The sequence below is a fragment of the Atta cephalotes genome (genome assembly GCF_000143395.1).
Source record: "Atta cephalotes unplaced genomic scaffold scaffold00038, whole genome shotgun sequence".
Taxonomy (NCBI): Eukaryota; Metazoa; Arthropoda; class Insecta; order Hymenoptera; family Formicidae; genus Atta; species Atta cephalotes.
In genome coordinates, this window is record NW_012130102.1 from 362123 (window position 1) to 387147 (window position 25025).

Consider the following 25025-nt stretch of genomic DNA (forward strand, 5'->3'; position numbering starts at 1 on the left):
TTCGTTCGTTACGTTAATTAATTAAGTTAGTTAGTTAGTAACTTAACTTTAACGTTTAACGTTAGTAGTTAGTACGTAAGTAAAGTACTATATAGTATAATAAATAATATATATATATATATATATATATATATATATATATATATGTAATTATATATATATGTAATATATATATATGTAATTATAATTATTTTTTACACAATGATTTCTTTAACAATCACGTTAAATCGTATCCATACATATAGACAGACATATATGTATATGGATTGTTTCATTTTAATTAAATTGACACACTAATATATCTCAAGAATGAGATTGAGAAAAATTTTAGATAAAGTTATATCAATATCGAGGAGAACATAAAATTTTTTATTTAATTTAGTTTAGATTTATTATAGTTTAAACTTGAATGGCATTGTCAGATCAGGTCATTGAACTTTTTAAATGGAACCACCATTTTTCGTTATACATTCTTGTAGTCTTTTATCTCAAGAACTTTTCAAAACATTATAAAATATATATTTTTTTATAAAGTGTATTTCTCGAATTATAAGAATCAGTTGAACATCTTGAGTAATGCCGACGATATTGTAACTTTCAAGCTTTATAATTGTGTAAATGAAAATGAAACACCCTGTACGCACGCACGCACACACACACACACACACGCCCCTTTCTCTATAATCGTAAAATATGTAGTTGAATTACCTGCGAATTTTGAAGGGCAGTAAACCGTTTCATAAGGATTGGTAAAGAGTCCTGTTTCTGTTGAAATCATTACGATATGACCGTGATCCTTTTTGATCATATTAGATAAGAATATCTAAAAGCATAATATTTGTTTGCAAAAATTGAAAAGCTTAATTATATGTATAATTGTTTAAACCGCTTAGTACACTTTATTTGTGAACAAATTAATATAATATATTCAAAAATAAAGTCAATTATATTAATAAAAAGTTTTTCATGCATATGTATTTTCATGAATATGTATAAATATATATAATCATATATAAATATTTATAAACATGTATAATCATATATGAAATATGTCCATACATGTTCATACATCCCTCTTCCTTTTGTAAAATTACTTTTTAGTAGAAGTAATAATAGTAATGTGAAAACATTAAAAATAATTAAAGGGATAATTTTCGTTTCAGAAAAGAACAAGTTTGGAAAAAAATTGCTCGTACACAATTATGCACAACTTTATGTATAATTATACATAAGTAATTTTTTTACATTTCTTTAAACTTTTTTCTAAAATAAATATTATAAAAATTATCCTTGTGTATGAACATGTACATATTTCGTATATTTCGATTATACATGTTTATGAATGTAATATTTATGTATGTTTATACATATTCACTAAAAATTTTTTATAGTAATAGTAATTATCTCCAGGATAATAATTATTTCTTGTAATTTATAATTTCGATATCTTGAATATATTACTTACCCAATAATGCACTGTCACAGTGATGACGTCTATGACTCGTGACCATCAATTTCAGGATTTTGATTCAAAAATGATTTAGCAAACACTATATCAGCATTATTATCAAGATAGTAACGTCATCTACTTCTTCTTTTACTTTTTTGACTACTTTTAAAACTTCTTCCCTATCTGCTACATTACATCTGTAAAACCTAAAGATTTTATTTAGAATTTTAATTAGATAAATTTAATAGGTGATTACATATATTTATGAATAGAACAGATATTTACATATGAATTCAAATAGTTTCTTCATTCCGAATATTGTTATATACAAACTTACCGATGCATACACAGAATCTCTTCTCATTGTTTAAATATCTTCCACTTTTCATTATTAGTTCTTCACTGATGTCCCAACATACTACCGTTGCTCCTAATGAAGCATAACTAATCGCTAATTCCTTTCCAATATCATGATCTACACCCGTTATCTGTAATATAAAATAATATTACATATATATAAAATACAATATAAATAATAAATAATAAATAATAATTATAATAATAAATAATAATTATAATTTTATAAATTACCCTTTATAATTTTTTGTTTAAAAGCATAATATTAAATAGCATAATATTAAACTTTCATGTTGTATTTTAAATCCAGCAAACGAGAATGGATTGAAATGAATTGAAATAGATTTTCAGATTTTCAGATATATTGATTCACGAATGTTAAAATGAATGCTTTTCAATCCTGAATGCATTTTTATTCATTTATAGGAATTACATGAAGCATATCTCTATGCCTTTCAATCTAAAAATAATATTAGCTTTTTCTGTGCACAACACACATTGTGAATACTTTCAATTCAAAATTTTGAATAAGAAATGCAGTTTTTCAATCCAATTGCATCCAATTGAATCCAATTAAATCCAAAAAAAATATTCGCTTAAATATTTAAAATACGCATTTGAATAGAAAAAAATTTTAATCCATTGCCGTTTGCTGGGAAGGAAATAATAAACTGTTGCTCAAGAAAATGCGATAAAAACAAATGATTCGTTAAATGGAACGAGATTAGACGCCTATACGAATATATCTTTCTATCTGTGCTTATGTAATTTAAGGTAATATTTATTCATTGTAATAAAAAAGATTAACATACATATAATTACACAGTAAATTTAACAAATAGGATTAGTAAATCGCACAAATTGATCACTCAATATGACTTACATGCTACGCACTTTTTCTTAAAATTTTCACTACACTTACTAAATATTTGAAAAAATTTTTAAAAATTACAAAATTTAGGTAAGTCATATAGGATTACGATTGCTGATTGTTGATTCTATTTTAGTCAATTATAATGCAATAAATGCGAGTTATTAATTGTTATGTGTGAAAATAGAAAATAGAACCGACAACCATAACCGATAATCTGTAATGTGATAATATGGCTATAAGTAAGTCATATCCGATTATCTTATATTTTTTTATAACTACACATATTAAGATTATTATACATACCAAAACGATTTCACTATGCTCTTTTTTTTGTTGATAATTAATCTATATATATATATATATATATATATATATCTTACAAATATAATATAGAATTTTTAATATAAGCAAAATCTCTATTGGAAAGAGCAAGACATTTATCATGGTCGTAGTTATCTGAAAAATAAATGAAATTTTTAAATTAAAAACAATATAATTTAATATTGAAAATATTATTAATTACATTTTATTTTTATGGATGATATATTTTAGCGATTACATTCACATGTTATGATTTTATTATATAATTAAATGATTCATAACTATGTTTCTAAAAAACTATGTTTATATCGCCTACATTAATATTGTGTAAAAAATAATAGTATATTATAAAAAGTATGTATTATATAATACAATATAAAATATATAGTGTTAACAAAATCTATTTAACATTTATGTGGATAGTACATATCATACTGATTGCAAATAAAAAAAACCTTAGTGAACATAGGTCGAAGCTTAACCATTTCTGAAATATAAATATTTTAAAATGTTAGCATCATGAATGATTTACTTGCTTCTACGTGTCGCGATGTTTGCCTTAGCGTTTATAACTGAGTTCTGCAAGAAGAATTCTAAGACTCTGCAAAAAAAAATGGAGAGGAAGTCATGTGAAAAACATTCTGTAAATATAGCAAGTAAAAATGTTTATATCTCAAAAACGTTTGAGCTTTCGACCTATGTTCACTAAGGTTTTTGTATTTAGTATAGCGTGTACTATAATTTACCATATAAATGCTAAACTGTTTTTTTTCAAACACACACACAGTAAATAATATATAATTAAATTTATAACTTATATTATTTATCATTATATTAAACACATATTTTTAAAATAACAGACGAAATTAATTGTTTAATGTTGTAAATAATTCTTGATTATTGTTAATATTTTAGAATATTGTTTCTGGGATTTCTACGAGTACTTTCTATACAAAAACTATACGGTTTGCGGGTTATTTCAGTGTTCAAATCTATAGTATTATTACATTATTAGAGAATTTGTGTCAAATATAATTCATTTCATATTTCCCAAACGATACACTCAAATTTTTGTATTTTTTAACATAATAAAATGAATATAATTAGAAATACAGATATTGTGTAAAAAAATTATTACAAAAAGTATTGCTGACACAGTTGTAAACAAACTGTGGAGGTATTTATTTTTAATATAATTAACATTTATATGTTAAATTAACACATATTTCATTAATTCATCTTAAAATTTATGTTTTAGAACACATTATTTTACATTACTTGTTCACTTCATAAATTGTATTATTTTGACACCAAGTAACGTTGAATATTAATTTAACACAAAAATCTTTTTAACATAATCTACACATTATATTACATTAAATTCAAATATGTTAAAAAATATATATATTCGATACAAACAAGAATAGAAAATGGATCGTTTCCAACATAAATATATAATTTTTTTTGTATTAGGGTTGTATAAAATGCTTCGCACTGATAAAATGAACTATAATCCCACAACTCACGGTCTCGCCGCTAAAGGAATTTTATTTTTTACCCAATTGTAATAGCTGTCTATGTCCTTCTATTGCAACATATTAAACTCTCTTCACGCGAGTCTAAGAATAATCAGTTTTTGGAATCTTCCGTATTTATATAGAATATAGTTTATTACTATATATAGAATATAGACTATTTATATAGAAATGTATTTACATATCTCTTCAAGATTTAACTTTTCAAGATTTGACTCTTAAGGTCCGATTGTTTCATCTTTTGGTAAATTTTATCTATTAGATAAATCTGATAATCCGCACATGTGATTAGATAATCTTGCTTACTCAATAGAACAATCGGTCCTACATGCAAAAATATCACTAAATGCATGTGTAAAAATGTAAAAAAAAAAGAAACATTAATCGTATGCACCAGACCGTATTATTACTTTGTTTTGCTTCATTATGCTTCATTAAGTATTTTATTTTCTTTACTTATTTTTTTGCTTCAAACAAGCATATAAATATTATATAATTTCAAACATTATGATATACTAGATATTACATAATATCAATTGTAAATTAGATTATTAGTATATAATTATATATGTTTGTAAATATTGCAATTACCTAATAAATTTTATGAGTGGTAACCAAAATAATGGTACAGATCTTGTTGTTATATTTTGACTTTTAATTAGTTGTGCAGCTGTCTATCTTCGATAAGTTTAGTTGTAAAAATATTTCCTACAATTAGATAGAAATGCTTATTATCAATCTTAACATCCCATGTCATATTTGCATATGTGATTACATTTATCTGTTTAAATTAATTGTATTAATTTTTTCTATAAAACATACATTTTATTTAATTTCGGCTTTTTGCAAACGGCTTTTTCTCGTATCATATAAGGACAGACCGTAGTAAATTTGATTAAAGACTTTCCCTCATTAGATACATGTAATTCGTCCTCAAGCGCATCTATCATACCTGAAAATAGAGCCTTACATGAGCTGAAAGCACTTAAATATTTGTGTATTTAAATCATTTATTTTTCGTAAGTATTGAATGTACTATAAAAAAAGAATAGATATTATAAAGCCTTGTATCCTTCATGTATCAGATTCGAGATCTCGGCTGAAGAAAGAATTGATCAATCTCATTGATATTGTGACTGAATTGTTTCAACATTAATTCCTTTTCTGTCTAAAATCGCGGAATAATTTCTAGCTATTGTGAGCATAATTGAAGGCTTAAGAAAAAAATCAGATTTATCTCGAACTACATGTTTTGTAACGGAATAAAAAGGAACTAAAGTTCTATAAAGTTCTATAATGTGCTTTTTGTTTCCTGTTTCTTGCTCTTTGTTATTTTTTACATCTTGTCTTTTTGCTTCTTATTTAGTTTTTTGTTTTATATCGGCCGGAATAAAAGTTAATGAATTTCGAAAGAAATAAGAAATCCCTGGTGAAAATTTTTCTCATAATTTTTATATGAATTGGAACATTTTTCAGAAATACTCAGAAATATTCGGAAAGCTTACATCTTCTCTCTAAACTTCTCATACAAGTGAATTCTGAAATATTCTGAAATTTTTCATTCTATAATTTTTAAAAAGTACTTTTAAATTTTTTAGATTTTGTAACATTTCATCAGAAATTATACTTACAAAAAATCTTAAAAATCTTACGATATTTCATAATTAACATATATGAAAAATTCTGAGAAAAGATGTAGATTTTCTGAGAAATGTTCCAATTCATATAAAAAATGTGAGAAAGTTACAAAATTATAGAGAAATTCTGAAAAATTATATAGAAATTCTAAAAAATTATATGAAAAATTCTGAGAAAAATTTTCACCAGAGATAGCAAAAAATGCAATTATTGATAAAATGATTGCAAGGAGAAAAAAGCAAAAGGTAAAAACCAAGAAACAAAGAGTTTCTATTGTAGAATAGAAATAAATTAAGAGAAATCCTACAATGCCTGCTATCAATGACAACCAGAAAGAAATCTGAGAGAGGGCAGTTTAAAATCTGTAATCGCAAAATGCTGCCACGCACTACATCGCCCTCTGATAAAATAGACGTAAACTACATAGCAACGTCCACTTCTCTTACGATACATCGTCCACTTTTCAAAATCAATGTATCATAAAAAAAGTAGACGTTGCTATGTAGTTTACCTTTACTTTGTCAGAGGGCGGTGTAATGCGCGACAGCATTTTGCAGTTACAGGGGGTTGATTGTGGATTTTGAAAGGAGATGAAAATTACAAAAGTGAGCAAAGGTTACTAGGTATTGACCAATTAAATTATGAATACTCTAATGAATTTTTCACCTCATTTGAAGATACACAATCGACTCCCAGGTTTGGGCCGTCATGTCCTTTCTCAGGTTTCTCTCTGCATACATGCATTTGTCTATTTAGATTGCGTTTATAATCTATGATGAAGATGGAATAACACATGGCAGTTGGACAGTTGGCACTTTGTTGTATTTCGCGGGAGGATCAAACATTTCCTCTCTTTCTCTCTTACTTTCATTGTAGTTCAATGTTTTGCGAACAATTGTCAGAATCTGATGTAATTTTTTTCAAATCCCTTTTACAGCTAATGTGTCGACGTTTATTAGAGTACTGGTGGAATTGCGAATATGTCGCGAGTATCGGATAGAATTTCCGACATTCTAAAGCTAGCAAATAGCTCGAAAGTGACTGATAGAAAGGTAATCGCGTTATTAATCGTTATTTGTTTCAGGAATCTGATTCGTTTTGTGTTTTTAACCGGGAAATTAAATTAAAATTATTCAATCTTCGATTTGGTGATCGATGTAAAATAAATAGAGATATCTTATTCGCAGACATTCGCAAGTTAATCTACAACAGGCCTGTCCAATTTGAGCGCCGGAGCCAAAAAAATTTAATGTGAATAAGATTTCATGGATTAAAGTAAAGTGTTGATGATAGAGCGTCGCTCAGACATGTATCAACACTTTACAATCTTCAAAATCTTATCCATGTTGATTTTTTTACGTCAATGGCTTTGTTTTTTTGTTCCAGAGCAATTGGACAGGCCTGATCTAATAGTTGATTTTGACGTATGTATAGAATGTTTCGAGTCAATTGCTGCCTTTATCTACAAAGCTATATCGGTAAAAGAATTTAAGGTCTGTTTTTTTTATTCCTACTAGACTGTACTAGAACTCTTGCATTTGCCAAATATCAAGCAAATACTTATCTCACTTTAGGTTTCAAAAATGTACACTAGTTCAAACATAGAAAACGGATTCCCAGTTAAAAACATCTAAAATATATATTAACTATATTAATGTACAATCCTTTTACTTCTATTATTTCTTGTGTGACAAAGACCTGTTAATTTTCAGAAATTTGTGTCCGAACTAAAGGATTTATATCAAAATGACGATGCTCTCACAGAAATATGCCAGAATACCAAGAGCAAAGCTTTAGGAAAGGCCAACTGGCACTGTATTATATCCACAGTTCACAAGTTAGTTACCGATGTAAGGAGAATCATATTGAAATGTACATACAAAACAGTTCCAATATTTTGTATGTTATATATTTATAATTTCATTTATTTTTGATGATGCTATTTGAATAATAATAGGAAGCAGAGAAGCCTAGTAAAGAGACAAATGCTAAGAGTAGTGAAAGGCAATCTATCTGTGACTTGATGAAGGATACAATTCGCCGAGTCAGCGAGAAGTCAGCTGATTTTTTGAAAAGCAGCGATATAGTCTCTCGAATATTGCAGATATTAGACTCTAAGGTCTATGTGCATTATCAGGATACTTATCTAGGGATATTAGTAAAATATATATTGCCCAAAAATATATATCACAGAAATATTATGCCAGAGCAATGGAGGGAACTATTGAAAGTTTGCACCAAGCTGTATAAAAAGGCACACCTCCAAAGCCATATTGTGTTAGACGCGTTGCAGATGATTGTTGATTATTCTTTCTTACATACGAATTTATTTTTTTATGTAAAAGATTTGTTATTGTTTCTGGGTGCGTTGAACTTTCAAATTATTCCGAATTAACTATTTTATGTTTATATAATATTATAAATATTATAAATATATTATAAATATTATAAATATTTTACAAAATATTTTAAATATTTTTTTATATTTATAAACAAATGTTGAATTGATATTGTCTATATTACTTAAAATTGATCCAAAATAAATTTATTTTACTTTACATTTTAGAAAATGACGTTTTAAAAGATGTGAAAGCAAACAACGAACAGTTGACAGAGTCTTTCTACAAACTAAGTAGCAGTGTATGCAGGCAAATCATCACAGAATCCAGAATCACGCTCTGCAAGTTTAGTGAAAGCATATTGATGAATATCTTATGTTTGAATGGCTCTGAGGAAAAGTATAAGCTGCTGTTGATCTTCCTACAGATTCATCATCCAGAAGGTATCTCGAGGCATGATGATGGTGCTTTTGCATTTGATTGGAACGAATGGAGGAAATTGCTATGTAACATGTATCTGCTTGTCCAGGAGAATTGCAAATTGGACGTGCAGTGGCGCAGTTTCATCCAATTTGCTAGCGAAGGTGCTATTTTTTAACACACAAATATATTTAACATATGCTTTAAATAATAAAAACACTAATATATTATTTATCTATATCAATTATTTTATTAATTGCACAGATAAATGGCTTTCTTTTTAGCAGCAATTAAATTCTATTCTATAAATTAAAAACTCCTAGAGATTAAACGGTCTAGTTGGATTTTAAATGCTTGTATGATTCTTATGTGAATTTATATACTACGTATGTAATAGAGTAAAAAAAATTTTTAAGTTCGGCGCGCGTTTCTGGGGAATTCTCGGAATTGATTGTTAACAATGATATTAGTTTTAATGTCTTTTTTTAAATTTATAAAAGATTTGATTGTATAAATAATTGTATATACCTTGTAATGATTTAGTTGTAAAAGAAATTATCAATTTAACAAACATTACATATTTTTTTGCAGTCGTAAAACAAATAATGGACAACTCAATAAATTCTACTAGCTCTCTCGATAACCCTTATTCTCAATCAACCAAACGCAGACGAACAATGAATAGAATTGAAAATATTGTTGACCTGATAACGAACAGTAGTCCCGAGGAAGTGTGGTCATTGTTAAGAATTCTGACAGAAACCCTAAGAAAATATCCACAGTGTCTGAGATCGCAAGATCTCGCACCCTTGCTGCAACATTTAATGGAGATCGCTGTGTCTCGAGATGAGTCTATCATGAACAATTTGTACAATCTAGCTGCTATTCTCATGGAAATTGAGATATTTAATGGAGAGGAAATACAAGATGCTACAATTCATTGGAACAAGATCTGGGATATGTTACTTCGGTATTAATTTAAATTTTATTATATTAATTTATTTATATAAATTAATTTAGAATATTACGTAATTTTCCTGTTAAAAAACTTAGTTTTTATGTTTTACTAAAACAAATTTAAGAAAATTGTGTAGGTGTTGTCTATAAATATTTTTTAGGTATATAACATTTAATTCTAATGTTTACATTGATATTGTTGCATTTTATAATTAAGGAATTTTGTAATTGCAATAAGATTATCCTTGCAGGTCTCTAGGAGCGAATCAAAACGAGGAATCGGGCCATTCATTGATTCGCTGTTTTATAAGGTACAATAGACTGCCAAACGCAAACGCTCTTCTCAGATTGTACCTGACCAAGGCGATTCGCTGGTCGCCGAATAGCGTACATACATTGCGACGACTGTGTGAGCGTGTCTCTCTACCAGTGGACGCGACCACATCGGTGCTGGATTCGTCGCCCTCGATGATGATGGCGCCAATCTGTGATAGGACACGCCTTCTAGAGTGGCTGCTAAACGTTCCGGATCATACATGGCAGAAGCTGGCGATGCGATTGTCCATCGAGGTTGTCGAAGACATTTGTGAATTATCAGTGAATCTTGTTCTGAAATCTCGTTACAGACAAAATATTAAGACTGAGCAGAAATTCTTGCAGAACCACGAGAAAGCGCGCGTGATTACTTTTATGCCTCATCAAGACATTCAGTCAACAGAGCTTCCGCAACTCTGTCATGCGTTCTTGACGTTTAAGATAGCATTGTCGATGAATTCGAAAAACAAGCTTATCGAACAAGATTCCGGGATAATACCCGACACTGGAAATTCTGTCTCTTACGTACAGGAAGTATTTAACTTCCTGATGAAGCAAATGCACAAGATTATTCAAGAGGATGATTCCAATGACGAGAATAGAAATACACGTGAAATCTATGTCGTGCTGATGAAGTTTACGTTCCTGGCAAGATTATTATCCATTCTGAAGCAACAGAATATTTTCACGACGAAGGATATCGCTGGCTACTGTCCGTTGATCGATGCAATGGAGAAACAATTGAATGACAGCTATGAAGTTCTGACGAAAATTGACTGGACTAGGTATGAGTTTTAATAGAGCGAAAGAAGTTTTTTATTTTTTCTCATTTCAAATACTATTAAGGAATCATTCAATACTTTTGTACTTCCAAATTTTGTAATTATTAGATTAGATTGGGCTTAGCAGAACTTAAGTTTTTTTTTTTTTTACTATTCTGTATTCTTACAAATGTGCTGAATATGCTTTTTATTACAATGTTTCCTCGCAGGTGCAAAAATATATTTCTACTGAGCATAACCAGAGCATTGAGGATGCTTTATGGGACAACTTACGATACGGATATTGCTAAAATAATTGTCTCTGCGTCTACAATGGACATGATCAAAAACATATTCGATCTATTGAATCAAGACGACAATTGTAATTACGATTGTAATGAAGAGTCTAACACTTATCAGGTAAACAAAGAAATTAATTTGTTTTTGTGTAATAAAGAAATTGTTTTTAATGACTGTAACATGTCATCGTCATTTCAGGGAAGACGCAAGCGGAACACCAGCATGTATCTGGAGACATCAGACCCAAAGCCAAGCTATCTGCGTGAGGGCGTGATTCATCTGCAGATCGTAGAGGCCTTATCATCCTTCTGCGCTTTACACATCGATGCAAATCACAGCAAATCCACGTTGCAGAAAAAGATGATGCATAACTTGCTGACTATGCAGCAGGACTTCACGAGTTATGTGGATTCCAGAATGTCACTGTTGATCCTCGAATCGCTCATTGCACGCGATCATGATGAGATCCAGCGTGAGTGCGCGGATACGCCGTTGAAATTTCTGCTGGAAGTATGCCAGGAAGGTTGCAAAGATGAGGAATCATTGCGACAGCTATTAAATCTGCTACCATACTTCTTCGAATACGCAATTAAATATGATTATTCATCCAAAACGTTCGTCCATGTGCTCGAACAGCTCCATAAGCGCATTTGTAATCGTAACTGTAGCGTTCTTGTGCATACGAGTTACATGAAGTGTGTATGCAGTTTCATACGGATTGATCCGAATTTCTCCTGGAATAGCGTTTACATTTCCAATGATGACGACGTTTTGACGATATTGGATAGCATCCTCAATTACATTGGTGATACACTCTTTGTACTCCGGTCGCAAGCAGTACAATGTCTGCAAGAGATTCTATCCTTCAGAAACATTGCTCATAGATGGAAGGAACATATCTTCGTCAAGATGGAAGAAACAGTGTTCGAGCTGCTCGATGAAGCAAAGCAGTCGAATTCCAACTTACAGAAGTATCATTATTATTAATATTATTAATAGAGAGATATATAAATTTGATACCAGTATTAAAATAAAGTAGATAGCAATATTATAAATTGTTTTTACAAAAACTTATAATATTTATTCTTTGTCTATTTTATAGCATTTATAGCATTCTGAAAATTTGTTTTAGAATTTTTATATGAATTACTCGCAAAAATATTGAAAAAGTATGAGAAAAATTCTAGAAGAGCTGTAGACTTTCTTAGTATTCTGAAAAGTATTCCAATTTGCATAAAAAAATTTGAGAAATTTTTTTAAAAATTATTAACTCATTCAGAAATTCTGAAAGATTTTAAAATTAACATAAAATTTTGAAAAATTATATGAAAAATACTTAAAATTTTCAGAGCAATTTTTAATATTTGCGCATGATTCAAAAGAATACATAATAATGTTGTTCTTCTGAGTAGCGCAAGTAATTCTTTTTTTTTTTTTCATTTTTGTGAAATAGCAATAGTTTGAGAGAAAGTCAACTGCAAGATGAAAAGGAGACTAGAACAGTAACTGCGTTGATTGCGCTAGCCTCTGTGGCATGCGCCAGTGGAGTTCTTCAGGGCCGCGCTCTGAATGCGATATTGCGATTAACAACGGAAAAGCAAGTGAATGTACAAACGGTGCGGAAGGTTCTCTTGGTGGCAACGCAGCACACGACGACGTACATGTCGCTCATTGAAGATAATTTGAATTATCTGCTGACTTCTTGGATCGAGGATGCGCATTGTCAATTACAGAACTTTCCATGGATGCTTATGGGTAAGAATATGTTGATTTGATGCAATTAATACAATAGTGGTTTTAAAATAAAAAATTCAATTATTTATACCAACTTAGTACTAATATTATGAAAAACAAATTTTTTGTGGCGTCTGACAAATCCACTAATGGTACAAGTAAAGATTTTTTTATTACAGTTTTATAAGATTAAAAAATATGACATTTATAATATAACATAAATCGATCTTTAATATAAGCACTATAAATTGAATCAAATTTATTATTATCAATAGGATGCAAGACTATCGATGAATTCTTTAGAAAGAATATCAACTGCATTGTCCCAATTCTATTGCGCACTTCGGACATCGAAAAAACCATGTCTTTTTGCATGAATATCGATGTGGACTTCAATAAAGTCTTCGAGGACGTTTTCCCATCCTGCTTCGTGTGGCTGATATCGCGCGCCATTGTATTCGATACTGACACAATGCGCAAGTTGATAAATAACACGGACGAGTTTGCAAACATGAAAAAATTCAGTCAGCTATTCCGTTCTCGCTTGCAGGACATTCTTGTAGAACTAATACGGCGGCTACATGATGAAGATGACTTTAAGAAGATTCTTTCGATCTCATTTACGTGCTTTCCAGCGACGGATCCGCCGCATTTCTCACGAGGCATGCTAGATCTGTGCTTTGATTATCTAGAATCAGGTCATTCTTTAAACACACACATGCTGGTCGAACAACAACCAGCAACGCTGCAAAAAACACTGTTGCGGCTCGCAAGCGCTGTACACTCGTCGCGCTCTCGCGAGGGTAAGCTCAAGCGGCTGCATCAGTACGCATACTTCTGCTTGCGGCTAACACATGATCTCTCGAAATCCATCTTCAATGAGATGGCCGCGTTCCTGATCCGAGATGTGTGCTACAGTTTATTGCATCTCACCAGGAATGGTGGTGATGGCGACGAAACGCTCGTTGCGGCATGCTGCAAATTCCTGGATCTGTTCCTAAGACAAGCGCTGCCCGCGAGAGCCACGGAGATCCAAGACGTCCTCCGGTTTATCGTGGCAAATTTGATCAGCCTAGCGCAATCGAAAAATAGCAGCATCAGTGAGATGGCTGCGAGTCTACTTAGATTTCTCGTGGTGGAGCAAAGAAATGTACTACGAGAGGCCATCGCAAAACTCGGCTCGTTCCCAAATCATGAAGTCTTCAAAGATGTAAGAGAAACTCATAATACTATCAGATTGGACGACGGATCTGCGCTATGCCTTGAAGGCGAATTGGAACGTTTTCTGGATGCCATAGGTGAGGAAAACGTCGAGTGCCTGGAAGATCTCGCGAATTTCACGCAGCAGTTATCGACGAGAAAAAGTGAGCTACGAAAATTACACCAAAAGTTGCAGAGTCCATATCCTGAGAATGGTGCTAACATCCTGCATCGGTTGATATTCAGGTAAATATGCATTTTATTCAAATTAATATTACATATACGTTAATATTAATATTATATTATGTAATAATATATATAATAATAATATTATTTAATTTCTTTCTTTTTTTCTTATTTTCCTTATTTTTTATTTTATCGCATAGAATAATTGTCTCTATTAGTGTGCTTTTGTATTTCAATAAGCCATAAAGAAAACGCTCGAATAATAAATAATAAATAAGAAAAAAAACTGTTTTTAAGTAAATTATTAAGTAAATTATTAATGTATACGATATCAAAGATAATATTTTTTAACTATTAAAATATTAACTATTAAAGTATTTTAAATATTTTTCGAAAAATATGAGGAATTTATGTGAATCTAGTAATATGTATTGCAAGATTTTAAGCTTGTCCCTATTAGTGTACCCTATATTGGATCTGAGAACATTGTGTTATGAATGTACATTGAAATAAAATAATTAATTCGCAATTAATTAGCAAATTGACTAAAAGACACATCAATAGGAACATTACCCTAATATTTTTAAAACTCACTCCTCAGACTCATCAGACTAACACAATCACCTAATCCGCGCGTGTCGATGGAGGCTACGAAATGCTTTGGCGAACTAGGCCCGATGGATTCTACAATGGCTCTACAACCAGCTGGAAGTTTCGTCCAAGAAGCAGACTGTGCAATAGAAGCTTTGACCTATCGATCGGTTGCAATGTTGACGAATTTTCTCGTGGAAAATTCAGTGGAACTTCGCAAAGTATATATATATAATTTTTTATTACATAATAATAATTAAGTCTCATGTTATCTCGAATGTTCATTGCATTGTAGTATCCTAAGCGAAAAAAATTTTAGTAAAATATTTAGTAAAATTTTAGTAAAATATTTTCTTAATTTAGTATATAAGTATAATATTTCTTAAAAAAAATATTTTTTTATCCTAAAATAAACAATACGTATTAATTGTATTTAAGGTGAGCGCTGAAGCCCTTTATGCGGTGCTGTCGACCTTCAACGGTCGGAAACTATTTGATCTCAAATATTTAACAGACTTGTCGAACATCCTAAAGTGCACATCTCTGAAGATCGATTATATCCGACCATTTGCTCGCGGCCGTTGCATCAGGCAGACATCCTTCAGTGTGGACACTGCAAGATTTCGCGTTGTTATGAATTCAAAAAATGAACTGTGGACGATCCAAAACAACGAGAATTATGCCGAGTGGATCATCAAAGTCACCTGTAGCGTCGCCGAATGCTTCACAGATTCCTACTTGGAGAGCTTCCTGTCGGTTTGTCGACTCAGCGTCGAATTCTGCGAACTGATTTTGCCAAGAATCGTTTACCTCGTCATTCATGAGAACGATAAATTTATCGATACCTTGTGTGATTGCGTTAATCAATTTTTTAGGTATTATTAATTTATTTAAGTGTAAATGTTTAAAAATTTACGACGGAAAATTTAAGAAATAATTCCAGATGTTTACTATCTAAAAAAACCTGAAATTTTCAAGGAATTTCTCTTTACCTTTGAAAATCAAGAATTTTTACGGAATTTATTGGAAATCAAGGAATTTTGAAATTGTATTTAAATTAAAATTTTTTAATTATTTTCATTATTTTAAAGTATTAAAAAATTTTTAATTTTATACTTGGACTTTTAAACAAAAATACCTTGAAATCTGAAAATTCTCAGGGAATTTTTTACAAGATTTCAGTAAACATCTTATTTAATATCGTGAAACCTAATTCATAATTCATATCAATTCATATCAATTAGGCAACACTTTGCAATCAATGAAGCGGAGACTACCGCATCGCCAACTTCGAAAGGCGATAGTTGCGATCAGAAGATCGTACGCTGTATGTTGGACGTGGTGAACCACATACGCGCTCAACTGCCGGATGGCGCGACGTTAAGACTCGATTACGTCTATCTAGCCAGAGCGGCGCACAAGTGCTCCGCATACTATACAGCATTGCTGTTCGCGCAACTCGCTTGCGGATCAATTTCGACGGACTATCCGGATTTCAGCAATGACCCGAGGATCGACTATATTTATGAACGCCAGCCAGAAATCGGCCGAGTGTTGCAAAATATCATGCTGGACACCTACTTGAACATTAGCGATCCGGACGCCGGAGCTGGGTTGTCACATGTGCTTGATCATGATTCTCGTGTCCAATACTACGCCCGTACTAATCGCTGGGATGAAGTCATGCTCGCGCTGGACATCGAGTTGTCCTATCACAATTACTCGCTGTTGGCAAACGCCAGGATGGAGATGGCAAACGCGTTACACCGCTCAGAACTGCAATTTCTCCAGTGGCAATTTCTGAGCGGTAGCCTAGACGAGAAATTTAGGTGAATTATGTATATATAATTACAATTACATAAGCAGATAAAAAAGTAAGTACATAGTTTATTTAATAGCTTGAGCATAAAATATGAATTTTGCAAAAAGCTCGAGTGATTTGCTAAACTACAAATGAATAATGAGGCTATGTAAACGAACAATATAATATCTAATATTTATTAATATAATTCTACTACAATCATTCGATTTATCTAAAACATTTCAACTTTTACTCGGTCTTCTTTAGTTATTCTCCCTAATATTATATGTTTCCCTATTATATGATTATATTAATTAATTGTTAAACAATGACTACATACGCTTATATTAATGTCATTAAATTTGGTGACAATTAGCATTATTGATTTTATGCGCTTATTAATGTGTGAATCCGAGTTTCCAAACTTGTATATTATATTCACTATACAAATTTAATGGCGTTAATATAAACGTAATTAATGTATATCTAATTAATGTTTAACAATTAATTAATATAGTTGTATAGTAGGAAAACATATTAGGTAGAATAACTAAAGAAGGTTAAATAAAAGTCGAAACATTTTAGATAAATCGAATTATATTAATAAATATTAGATGTTATTTTGCTTGCTACCTAGCTTTATTATTCATTTGTAGTTGAACATAAAAATTTATAAATAAATTTCTTCCTCTAGTTATGAGTGCGCCTGGAGACTCAGCAAATGGGATCTACCTGTCAACGACGTCACCAATTATAATGATTTTCAATCTCAGCAGTTACGAGTGGAGTCACTGGAGAATGCGTTTCATGTTCACCATTACCACGCACTGAAATGCTTCCACGAGAACGACCGTCAAGGTATAGATCGGGCGATTGAGTGCGGCCGCATGAGCGTGATACGCGAATTACGAGTGATCAGCCCTGAGAGTAGCAAGATCATCAATCAAAAGCTATCGCAACTGCGGATGTTGCGTGAGATTGAGCAACTGAGCTGGGCAGCTGATTCTTCGGAAAAGAAGTATCCGGAAATTTTGCGACGCTGGAACGAACACAATATCAGTTCGATCGGTCAGTTCGACCACGTAGAACCGATTCTGTCACAGCGTATCACCATGTTCCGCATCCGTGAGTCTTTGCGAACGAATGCAGACGTGCAGAAAGCATTTTTTGATACTTGCTTGGATCTGGCAAAGGTCGCGGAGAGTCAGGGTAATTTTTCGGTGGCCACTCGAGCGCTGAGACCTCTCGAGTTGCATCAAAATTTACCCACAAATCTGAAGAACCAACTGCTGTATCAAGATTCACTCTTAACGTGGATGAAAGGCGAGCAGGTAATAGCGCGTCATCTGTTACGGAGCCTAATCGAGAAGAAGGATCCAAAACCAAGTCTGAAAGCTAAAGCTCTGCGAGTCTACGGTGATTGGATGGCGGAAACTAAGTCCGAAAATCCTCAGGCAGTAATACAAAAGTATTACTTAATGTCCATTGAGATCAGCGAAGCTATCGACGAACAAACATCCGATGTTATCGAAAATTTACATGACACGCAGGTAGGAGGATAAAAATATATGCAAAGTAATCAGTATTGAGAAATTGCATGCAACAACAGCATAAATCGATTTACATTACCTATAAGAATTCAAATAAAGAAATATATAAAATTTATAGACTCCTTAAATTAATACAATGAAAATATTACATCAAAATGAATGTTAGGAGTCAACGCTGGATGTTATATTGCGCAATGCTAATAACTGTTAATACATAACAAATTTAATTTGTACGTTTCAGCTCATTTTTTGAGCCATTCTCAGCAATAAAAAGTTACCGCTTATTGCACTATAAAAATCTGCGTCTCGCACAATCGTAATTCTGACCTCCAATAATGCAGTCGTAGTGGAAATGTGATGAGAAACAACTATCCTCATAGTCTAATGTTGTGCCAACCAGTTGCATAGCTGAGTGGAACAGATAGTGGAACTCAAGCTAATAAAAGTTGCAACAAAAGTTTTTGAATAGATGAAGATTAATTTGTGTAACTAATGTATGCTAGCCAGAAACTCACCCTATCTCCAACAACGATCCATGCATGCGGATCCAAGCATTGTCAATCCATTACAATAAATTTAAAAATCACAATGTCAAAGTTAGATTAAAAAATAATTTAAGTAACATAAAAGAGAGTCATGTTCGCACTGATGTTAGTCACATAATAATTGTTGAATACAAAAAGAGATGTGTCGCGCGAACAAAGTATATCGATTAATGATAAAAATAAACATATTATTTGTTGAGAATTTGTAAGTAACTATGATTTAATGCCTCAGTGTCAGTTTGATGCATGACCATTGGATTGATGATTTATGTAAAGTATCTCGAACATAATTCGCTTATTATAATTTTTCTCAGAATCCAGAATTCTCACATTCAAAGTCATGATTGCAACTCACCCTGATCTGTGATAACTGAACGAATGTTGACTCTTAATGTCCATTTGTATTTTGCTGTTTTATGTTATTTTCATTGTATTACCTATAAGTTTTATTTTTCTCTTCATTTTTTTAATTTTCATTTACTATTTTTTTATTTCCGAAAGTTTTAAATTCCGTTCTATTGAAATTATTAACATTACAAATGTATCTTTGAAGTTATTCTACTTAAATCTTTAGTTTTATTTTTGTTACATGTATAAAATTGCATTTATATTCTCAATTAACTCAGTAGAAAGAATTTTATTTATCTTGGTATATTCTTTGTGTTTTTCATTACAGGCTGCATTGGCGCGCTTTGCTGATACACAATACCAACAAATCAGTACGTATATGAATTCGCCAACATACGAAGCACTGAAGGAATACGCTTGTAGCAGTACGGATAAAGTGGACCACGCGAAAATGAGCAATCAGTACTTCAAGCGCGCCGTGATAATCAGTCAAAGGCAATCGACGAACGACGCGGCCGAGTTGAAGAACATCGAACAGGAAAAGCGTAATTATCTCGCGCAAGCTTTGAAATACTATCTAAGGACGCTGCGTAGCAGTGAGAAGTATAACCTGCTAATCTTCCGACTGGTGGCACTCTGGCTGGACAACATGTACGACGATGAGGTGAATGAACAGCTACTGGATGAACTGGATACCATACCCTCATTCAAGTTTGTGCCGCTGGTGCCTCAGTTGGCTGCTCACATAAACAATGATATTAGGCAGCAGTATGGCTTCTCCGCACGAATCTTCCGGATCCTTGAACGATGCAGTCTGGAACATCCATATCATACATTGCCTGTGGTTCTGGCGCTGAAGAACTTGCATAGCGACGACGAATATGAATCGGATTCAACAGATGCGAAGAAGGAAGAGCGTCGTGTGTTAGGCGCCAAGAAGCTTCTCAGCCGATTGATCGACTCCTCTGTGCGAACAATCATTCACGAAATGGAAAACCTATCGCGGGCATTGTTGAGTCTTGCCTATTGGCAACCCAAGGGCAAGTGCTACTCCAATAAACGCTATGCGATACCACGAGAGCAGCCAATATCCAAGGTACTTTTTAAATTGATTAGTTGCACTTGAGCAACATTCTTATAGACGAACACACAGCAAGGTCCTATCCATTCAAATTATTTATACTGTTTTCGGAAAGCAGTATAAATAATTTAGGCTCTGAAGAATATAAAATTAAAAAGAATGTTAAATCAAAAGAATATAAAAAAATTCTTTGGAAAGAATAATAATTATAGATCGCAAAATCCAATGATTCCATATCTAATCAATCGATTTTGTAGATCAAGAACTTGGACAATGTTCTCCTACCAACTATGAGTCTACCTGTGAGACCATCAGGCAATTACGACGATGTAATCGGCGTAAGATCATATCAAGATTCCTGCGAATTCGTCGGTGGCGTGAACATGCCTAAAAAGATTATCTGCGTCGGTACCAATGGTGTACAACGCCGGCAATTGGTCAAGGGGAAAGATGACCTGCGGCAGGATGCAGTTATGCAGCAAGTGTTCACGGTAATGAATACTCTGCTGTGCACGTGTAAGGAGACGCAACGGCGGCATTTACGTATCAGAACGTACAAAGTAGTGCCGCTGACGCAGAGGTCGGGCGTGCTAGAGTGGTGCGACAACACGGTACCCATCACGGTAACCTTGGTAGGCAGTTCTGTTAAGCCAGGCATGCACAAGAAATATTATCCGCGCGGCCTGACTGCGGAAGCGGCAAGAGATAAGATGAAGAATGTCGCGCAAGAATCAAACGAGGTAAATGATAGCTAGAAATTTCTCCGTTATTCTCAATTCATTACTAATTGTGCTAACAAGCTGTTATCAAAATATTATTTTATTATAATATTATAATAATTTATTATTATAATTTATTATTATATATATTTATTATTATAATAATTTTATTATAATATATTTTGTAAAATGTAATTTTAATAAATATTTTTTCTTAAATCTTTTGATTTATAATATTTAACATTTACTTTAACGTTTGAAAGTTTAATATTTTTAAAAAAATTAAGGGCCAGTTGTTCTTTATCTTCTTTATCTTTTACCTTTATCTTTATAAATGGTAATTTACTTATTGAATAAACAAAAGAGTAAAAGAGTAAAACACAAGAGAGTAAGAAAGTAAGACAGTGAGCTGAAAGATTTACCGAAAGGTGGAATAATCTAGTCTTAATTGTATAAATGTAATCTTAACATTAATAATTTTTCTAAAAAAATATTAATATTTTAATTAAAATTTTATTATAATTATAGATTAAAGTTGAACTTTTAGATATCAATTTTCGGAATTTTATCTTCGAACCTTTAGCTTTTTATCTTTTATCGATTTTTCCGTCTGTATAGATGAAATTGAAAGTCTTTCTTGACTGCTGCAAACGTATGAAGCCAGCATTTCATCATTTCTTCGAGGAGAAGTATCGATCACCTGAAACCTGGGTCGAGAGGACTCTTACATATACACGCAGCGTCGCTACCACGTCTATCGCAGGTTATATTCTGGGTCTCGGCGACAGACACCTGAGCAACATCCTTATAGACGAACACACCGCTGAAGTTATTCACATCGATTTTGGTGTAGCTTTTGAACAAGGCAAAGTCCTACCCGTTCCCGAGACAATTCCTTTCAGGTGATATTATCGTACGAATTATTTCATCTTCGAAAAGCGCATTAAACTAAAATTTTATACCTAATAATATTTCTATGTAAAGTTAAACGAGATTGCAATGCGAATAATACAAATAAGCAAAAAGCGCCAAATTCGATCAATTTTGGATTTTGGTGCTTAATAATATTTCTATGTAATTTTAAGATGCTTAAAAGCATATTTATTAAATTGATGGTCAATATAGATTGTGTTATTTCAGCTTGAATTTATGACTGCGTTTCAAGTACGACAGTAAATTGGCGCGTTTATTTAACTGAAAACTGTATTTAAATTTTACATAGAAATGTTAGACATCAGCTTTGACCGCTTCTATTTGACGCTTCTTATATATATTTCTATTATAGTGTAAATTAACTAATCTCAACTTACTCTTTATCATTTTTTAATTTTTAAAACTAAAAAAGATGAAGAATGAGTTGAATCAAGATTAGTTAATATCAAATATGAGATTCTAATCTCAGATTCTAATTCTCCTCGAAATTTATAATTTTTTTTCATTTAACTGTCCTTATTAACTGGTTGTTCGCTTCATTGTAGATTAACCAGAGATATCGAAGTCGCCATGGGTGCCTCTGGCATCGAGGGTACTATGAGGCGTAGTTGCGAAGTGACTATGACAATGCTGCGTGATCAGAGGCAGATTATCATCACCCTCCTTCAGGTTCTGCTATACGATCCACTCTTCACGTGGGCGATCACGCCGGAGAAGGCCTGCAAAATGCAGAGCGATGTCGTAAAGCGTATCTCAGAAAACAGTGGACGAGGTAAGAGGAATTAATCACGGTTGAAAGCAATGAATTCTTAACGCGCAAAACTATCTTGATTAATTGTGATGTGAATTAATCCATTAATTTTTACTTACTCTTTAGCACCTGTAGAAACTAACACGATCGCCAAGAGAGCTCTTTTGAGGATCGAACAGAAGTTGCAAGGCACCGAGGACGGTCTGGTGTCCAGTGTTCCCGGACAGGTCGAGAGACTCCTGCAGGAAGCGCGAGATCCTGCGAATCTATGCCGAGTTTACTGTGGCTGGCAACCATATTTGTGAATACCCGGTGAATAATCGTTCATAGTGTTCATATCCAGCGGATACATCTAGGATAAGTTTTATGTGTTATATGTTAATTTATAATGTACATCGAAAGTACCTTTTGTATCGTATTAAATTTTTTATCTTTCATAAAATTTTATCGATGTCCGAGTGTACTCATTTATATTGCAGCTCTTCGGCAAATCGATGTATCGATATATCGCCTTCCCGAATGTAATTTTCCTGCATTCCTGATATTTTGTATTTCGCGCATTCGAATTTTTAAATTCAAATTTTGGACTGAAGTAGGTGAATCTCGAGAAGAGACTGAGTGCAGAAAAAGCGCTATTAAAATTATCAAACGGGAAGCAAATATGAAAAGGACAAAGGGTGAAAATGAAGCTCCGAGAAACTTTGTCATTTCAGACATATTTGACATTTTCCGAACGCTTAAAGTTCTCTTTTATGACCTAATAACAGTGTTCGCGCTATATTGATTTCAGAGTGAAAAGGCGTATCGATCTCGTTGATTGTTTATATTGCCGGCGAGAATGATTGTGACGTTGCGGAAACGAGTCGAGTGAGAATCACACGCGAAGTAGATTAACTGCGATGAGATGACAAAGTCCACACCTCAGCGTTCTTATTTTTGCCATCGGAGAAAAGGTGTGTGCTTCGCTGATGTTTGCGTCCCACGTCCCATCGTGGGTGTAAGTGTAGGCATGAGTTTATACGAAGACAACAAATCGTAATAACTTTATTAAGGTATAAGTATCTATATAGCACAGAGTAACATTGCAATGTTACTCTAAAATTGCTGGAACATTGCAATGCTGCTACAATGTTGTTAGAACGTTGCAATATTGTTGGGACATACAAGTATAGTATTGTTACACAATACTTGTAATATTGTTGAAACATTTCGATGTTGTTGAAAGATTGCTGCAACATTGCTGGAATTCATGTACTATATGAACGATGAGAGCGATTATAGACTGGAGGTTGCATCTCGAAAGACAGCAACGATAACTTTATAATTAGCTTAGATCTATATACCTATATGTATTAATAATAGTAATAATAATAATAAATCTATTAAATCATAAATATAAGAGATTACAAAAAACAGGACGATCATAGACGGCTGCACCTGAAAGGCAAGGTGAGGCAACAGTGTGTCGCTAATGCTATAAGACCAGCTATAATGATAATAATAAAAGTGTAGGTGTAGGTGTGCGGCGTATGTAGCGCGCAACGTCGCCGTCACGTCTCCGCGACTCGTCATCGATTGCGCGCGCGCGCGGGGAATCGCTCGCTAAAGTTTCTCCGAATTACTCCGAAGAGATAGGCCGTGTAACCGTCACCGCCGCGCAAATCGCCTCCGTCCTTGCGGCCTGCAACGAAAGAGAACGGTACGCGGGGGCTCTCGTGATTTTCGAATCGAACAAGAGGGTGAGGGAGAGGGAGAGAAAGAGGGAGAGAAAGAGAGAGAGAGAGAGATAGGTGCGAGCGAGCGCGCGGGCGGGTCCTGCCGAAGCGTCGTCGCCTGTCACGTCTGCCGCGAGGATCATTCTCTAAGTAGACCACCTCATAGTCCAGGATAAAGCCAGTCAGACAACTGAGACAACCAACCAGCCAGCCACTTCTATCAGCCGCCATCTTGCTGCTCGAGGAGAACGGTGACAGACGGAACCTGCTTGTCGGAGCGGAGCGTGGTGAGAGAGGCGTGAGGAAGGAGGGGAAAGAGAGTAGGAGACAGATATAGGTAGACGACTCTGACGACTCTCACGACGGTCCCTTCATGCGGTACGCGCCTATGCCATCCCGTCGCCTATGCCTTACTCCACGTACAATCGTAGCTGAGGATAGTTGGAGAATAGTCTAAGAAAAGGAGGAGGTGGTGGTGGTGGAGGAGGCGAAGAGGAGTATCGGCCGTGCCGATCGAGTGCTAGGTATACACGTATACACACATACACGCACACGCACACACCACATACAAAGGCGTGCGCGCGCGCGCCTCCTTCGTCATCGC

At 33.2% G+C, this 25025-nt stretch overlaps 1 protein-coding gene and 1 pseudogene across 1 annotated transcript; one reads left to right on the plus strand and one right to left on the minus strand.

Annotated features, from left to right (window-relative positions):
* Positions 1 to 4972, minus strand: part of LOC105621933 — a 7669-nt pseudogene extending 2697 nt beyond the window's left edge.
* Positions 4973 to 7155: 2183 nt separating this feature from the next.
* Positions 7156 to 23011, plus strand: LOC105621874 (serine-protein kinase ATM). Its single transcript, XM_012203313.1, has 19 exons — positions 7156 to 7227; positions 7888 to 8025; positions 8133 to 8538; positions 8742 to 9098; positions 9526 to 9904; positions 10143 to 10991; positions 11198 to 11387; positions 11466 to 12238; positions 12721 to 13022; positions 13277 to 14447; positions 14989 to 15199; positions 15417 to 15853; positions 16223 to 16807; positions 17474 to 18329; positions 19551 to 20318; positions 20561 to 21043; positions 21641 to 21924; positions 22501 to 22727; positions 22833 to 23011. The coding sequence occupies exons 1-19, from the start codon at positions 7156 to 7158 to the stop codon at positions 23009 to 23011; spliced, it is 8667 nt and encodes a 2888-aa protein (XP_012058703.1).
* The last annotated feature ends 2014 nt before the right edge of the window (positions 23012 to 25025 follow it).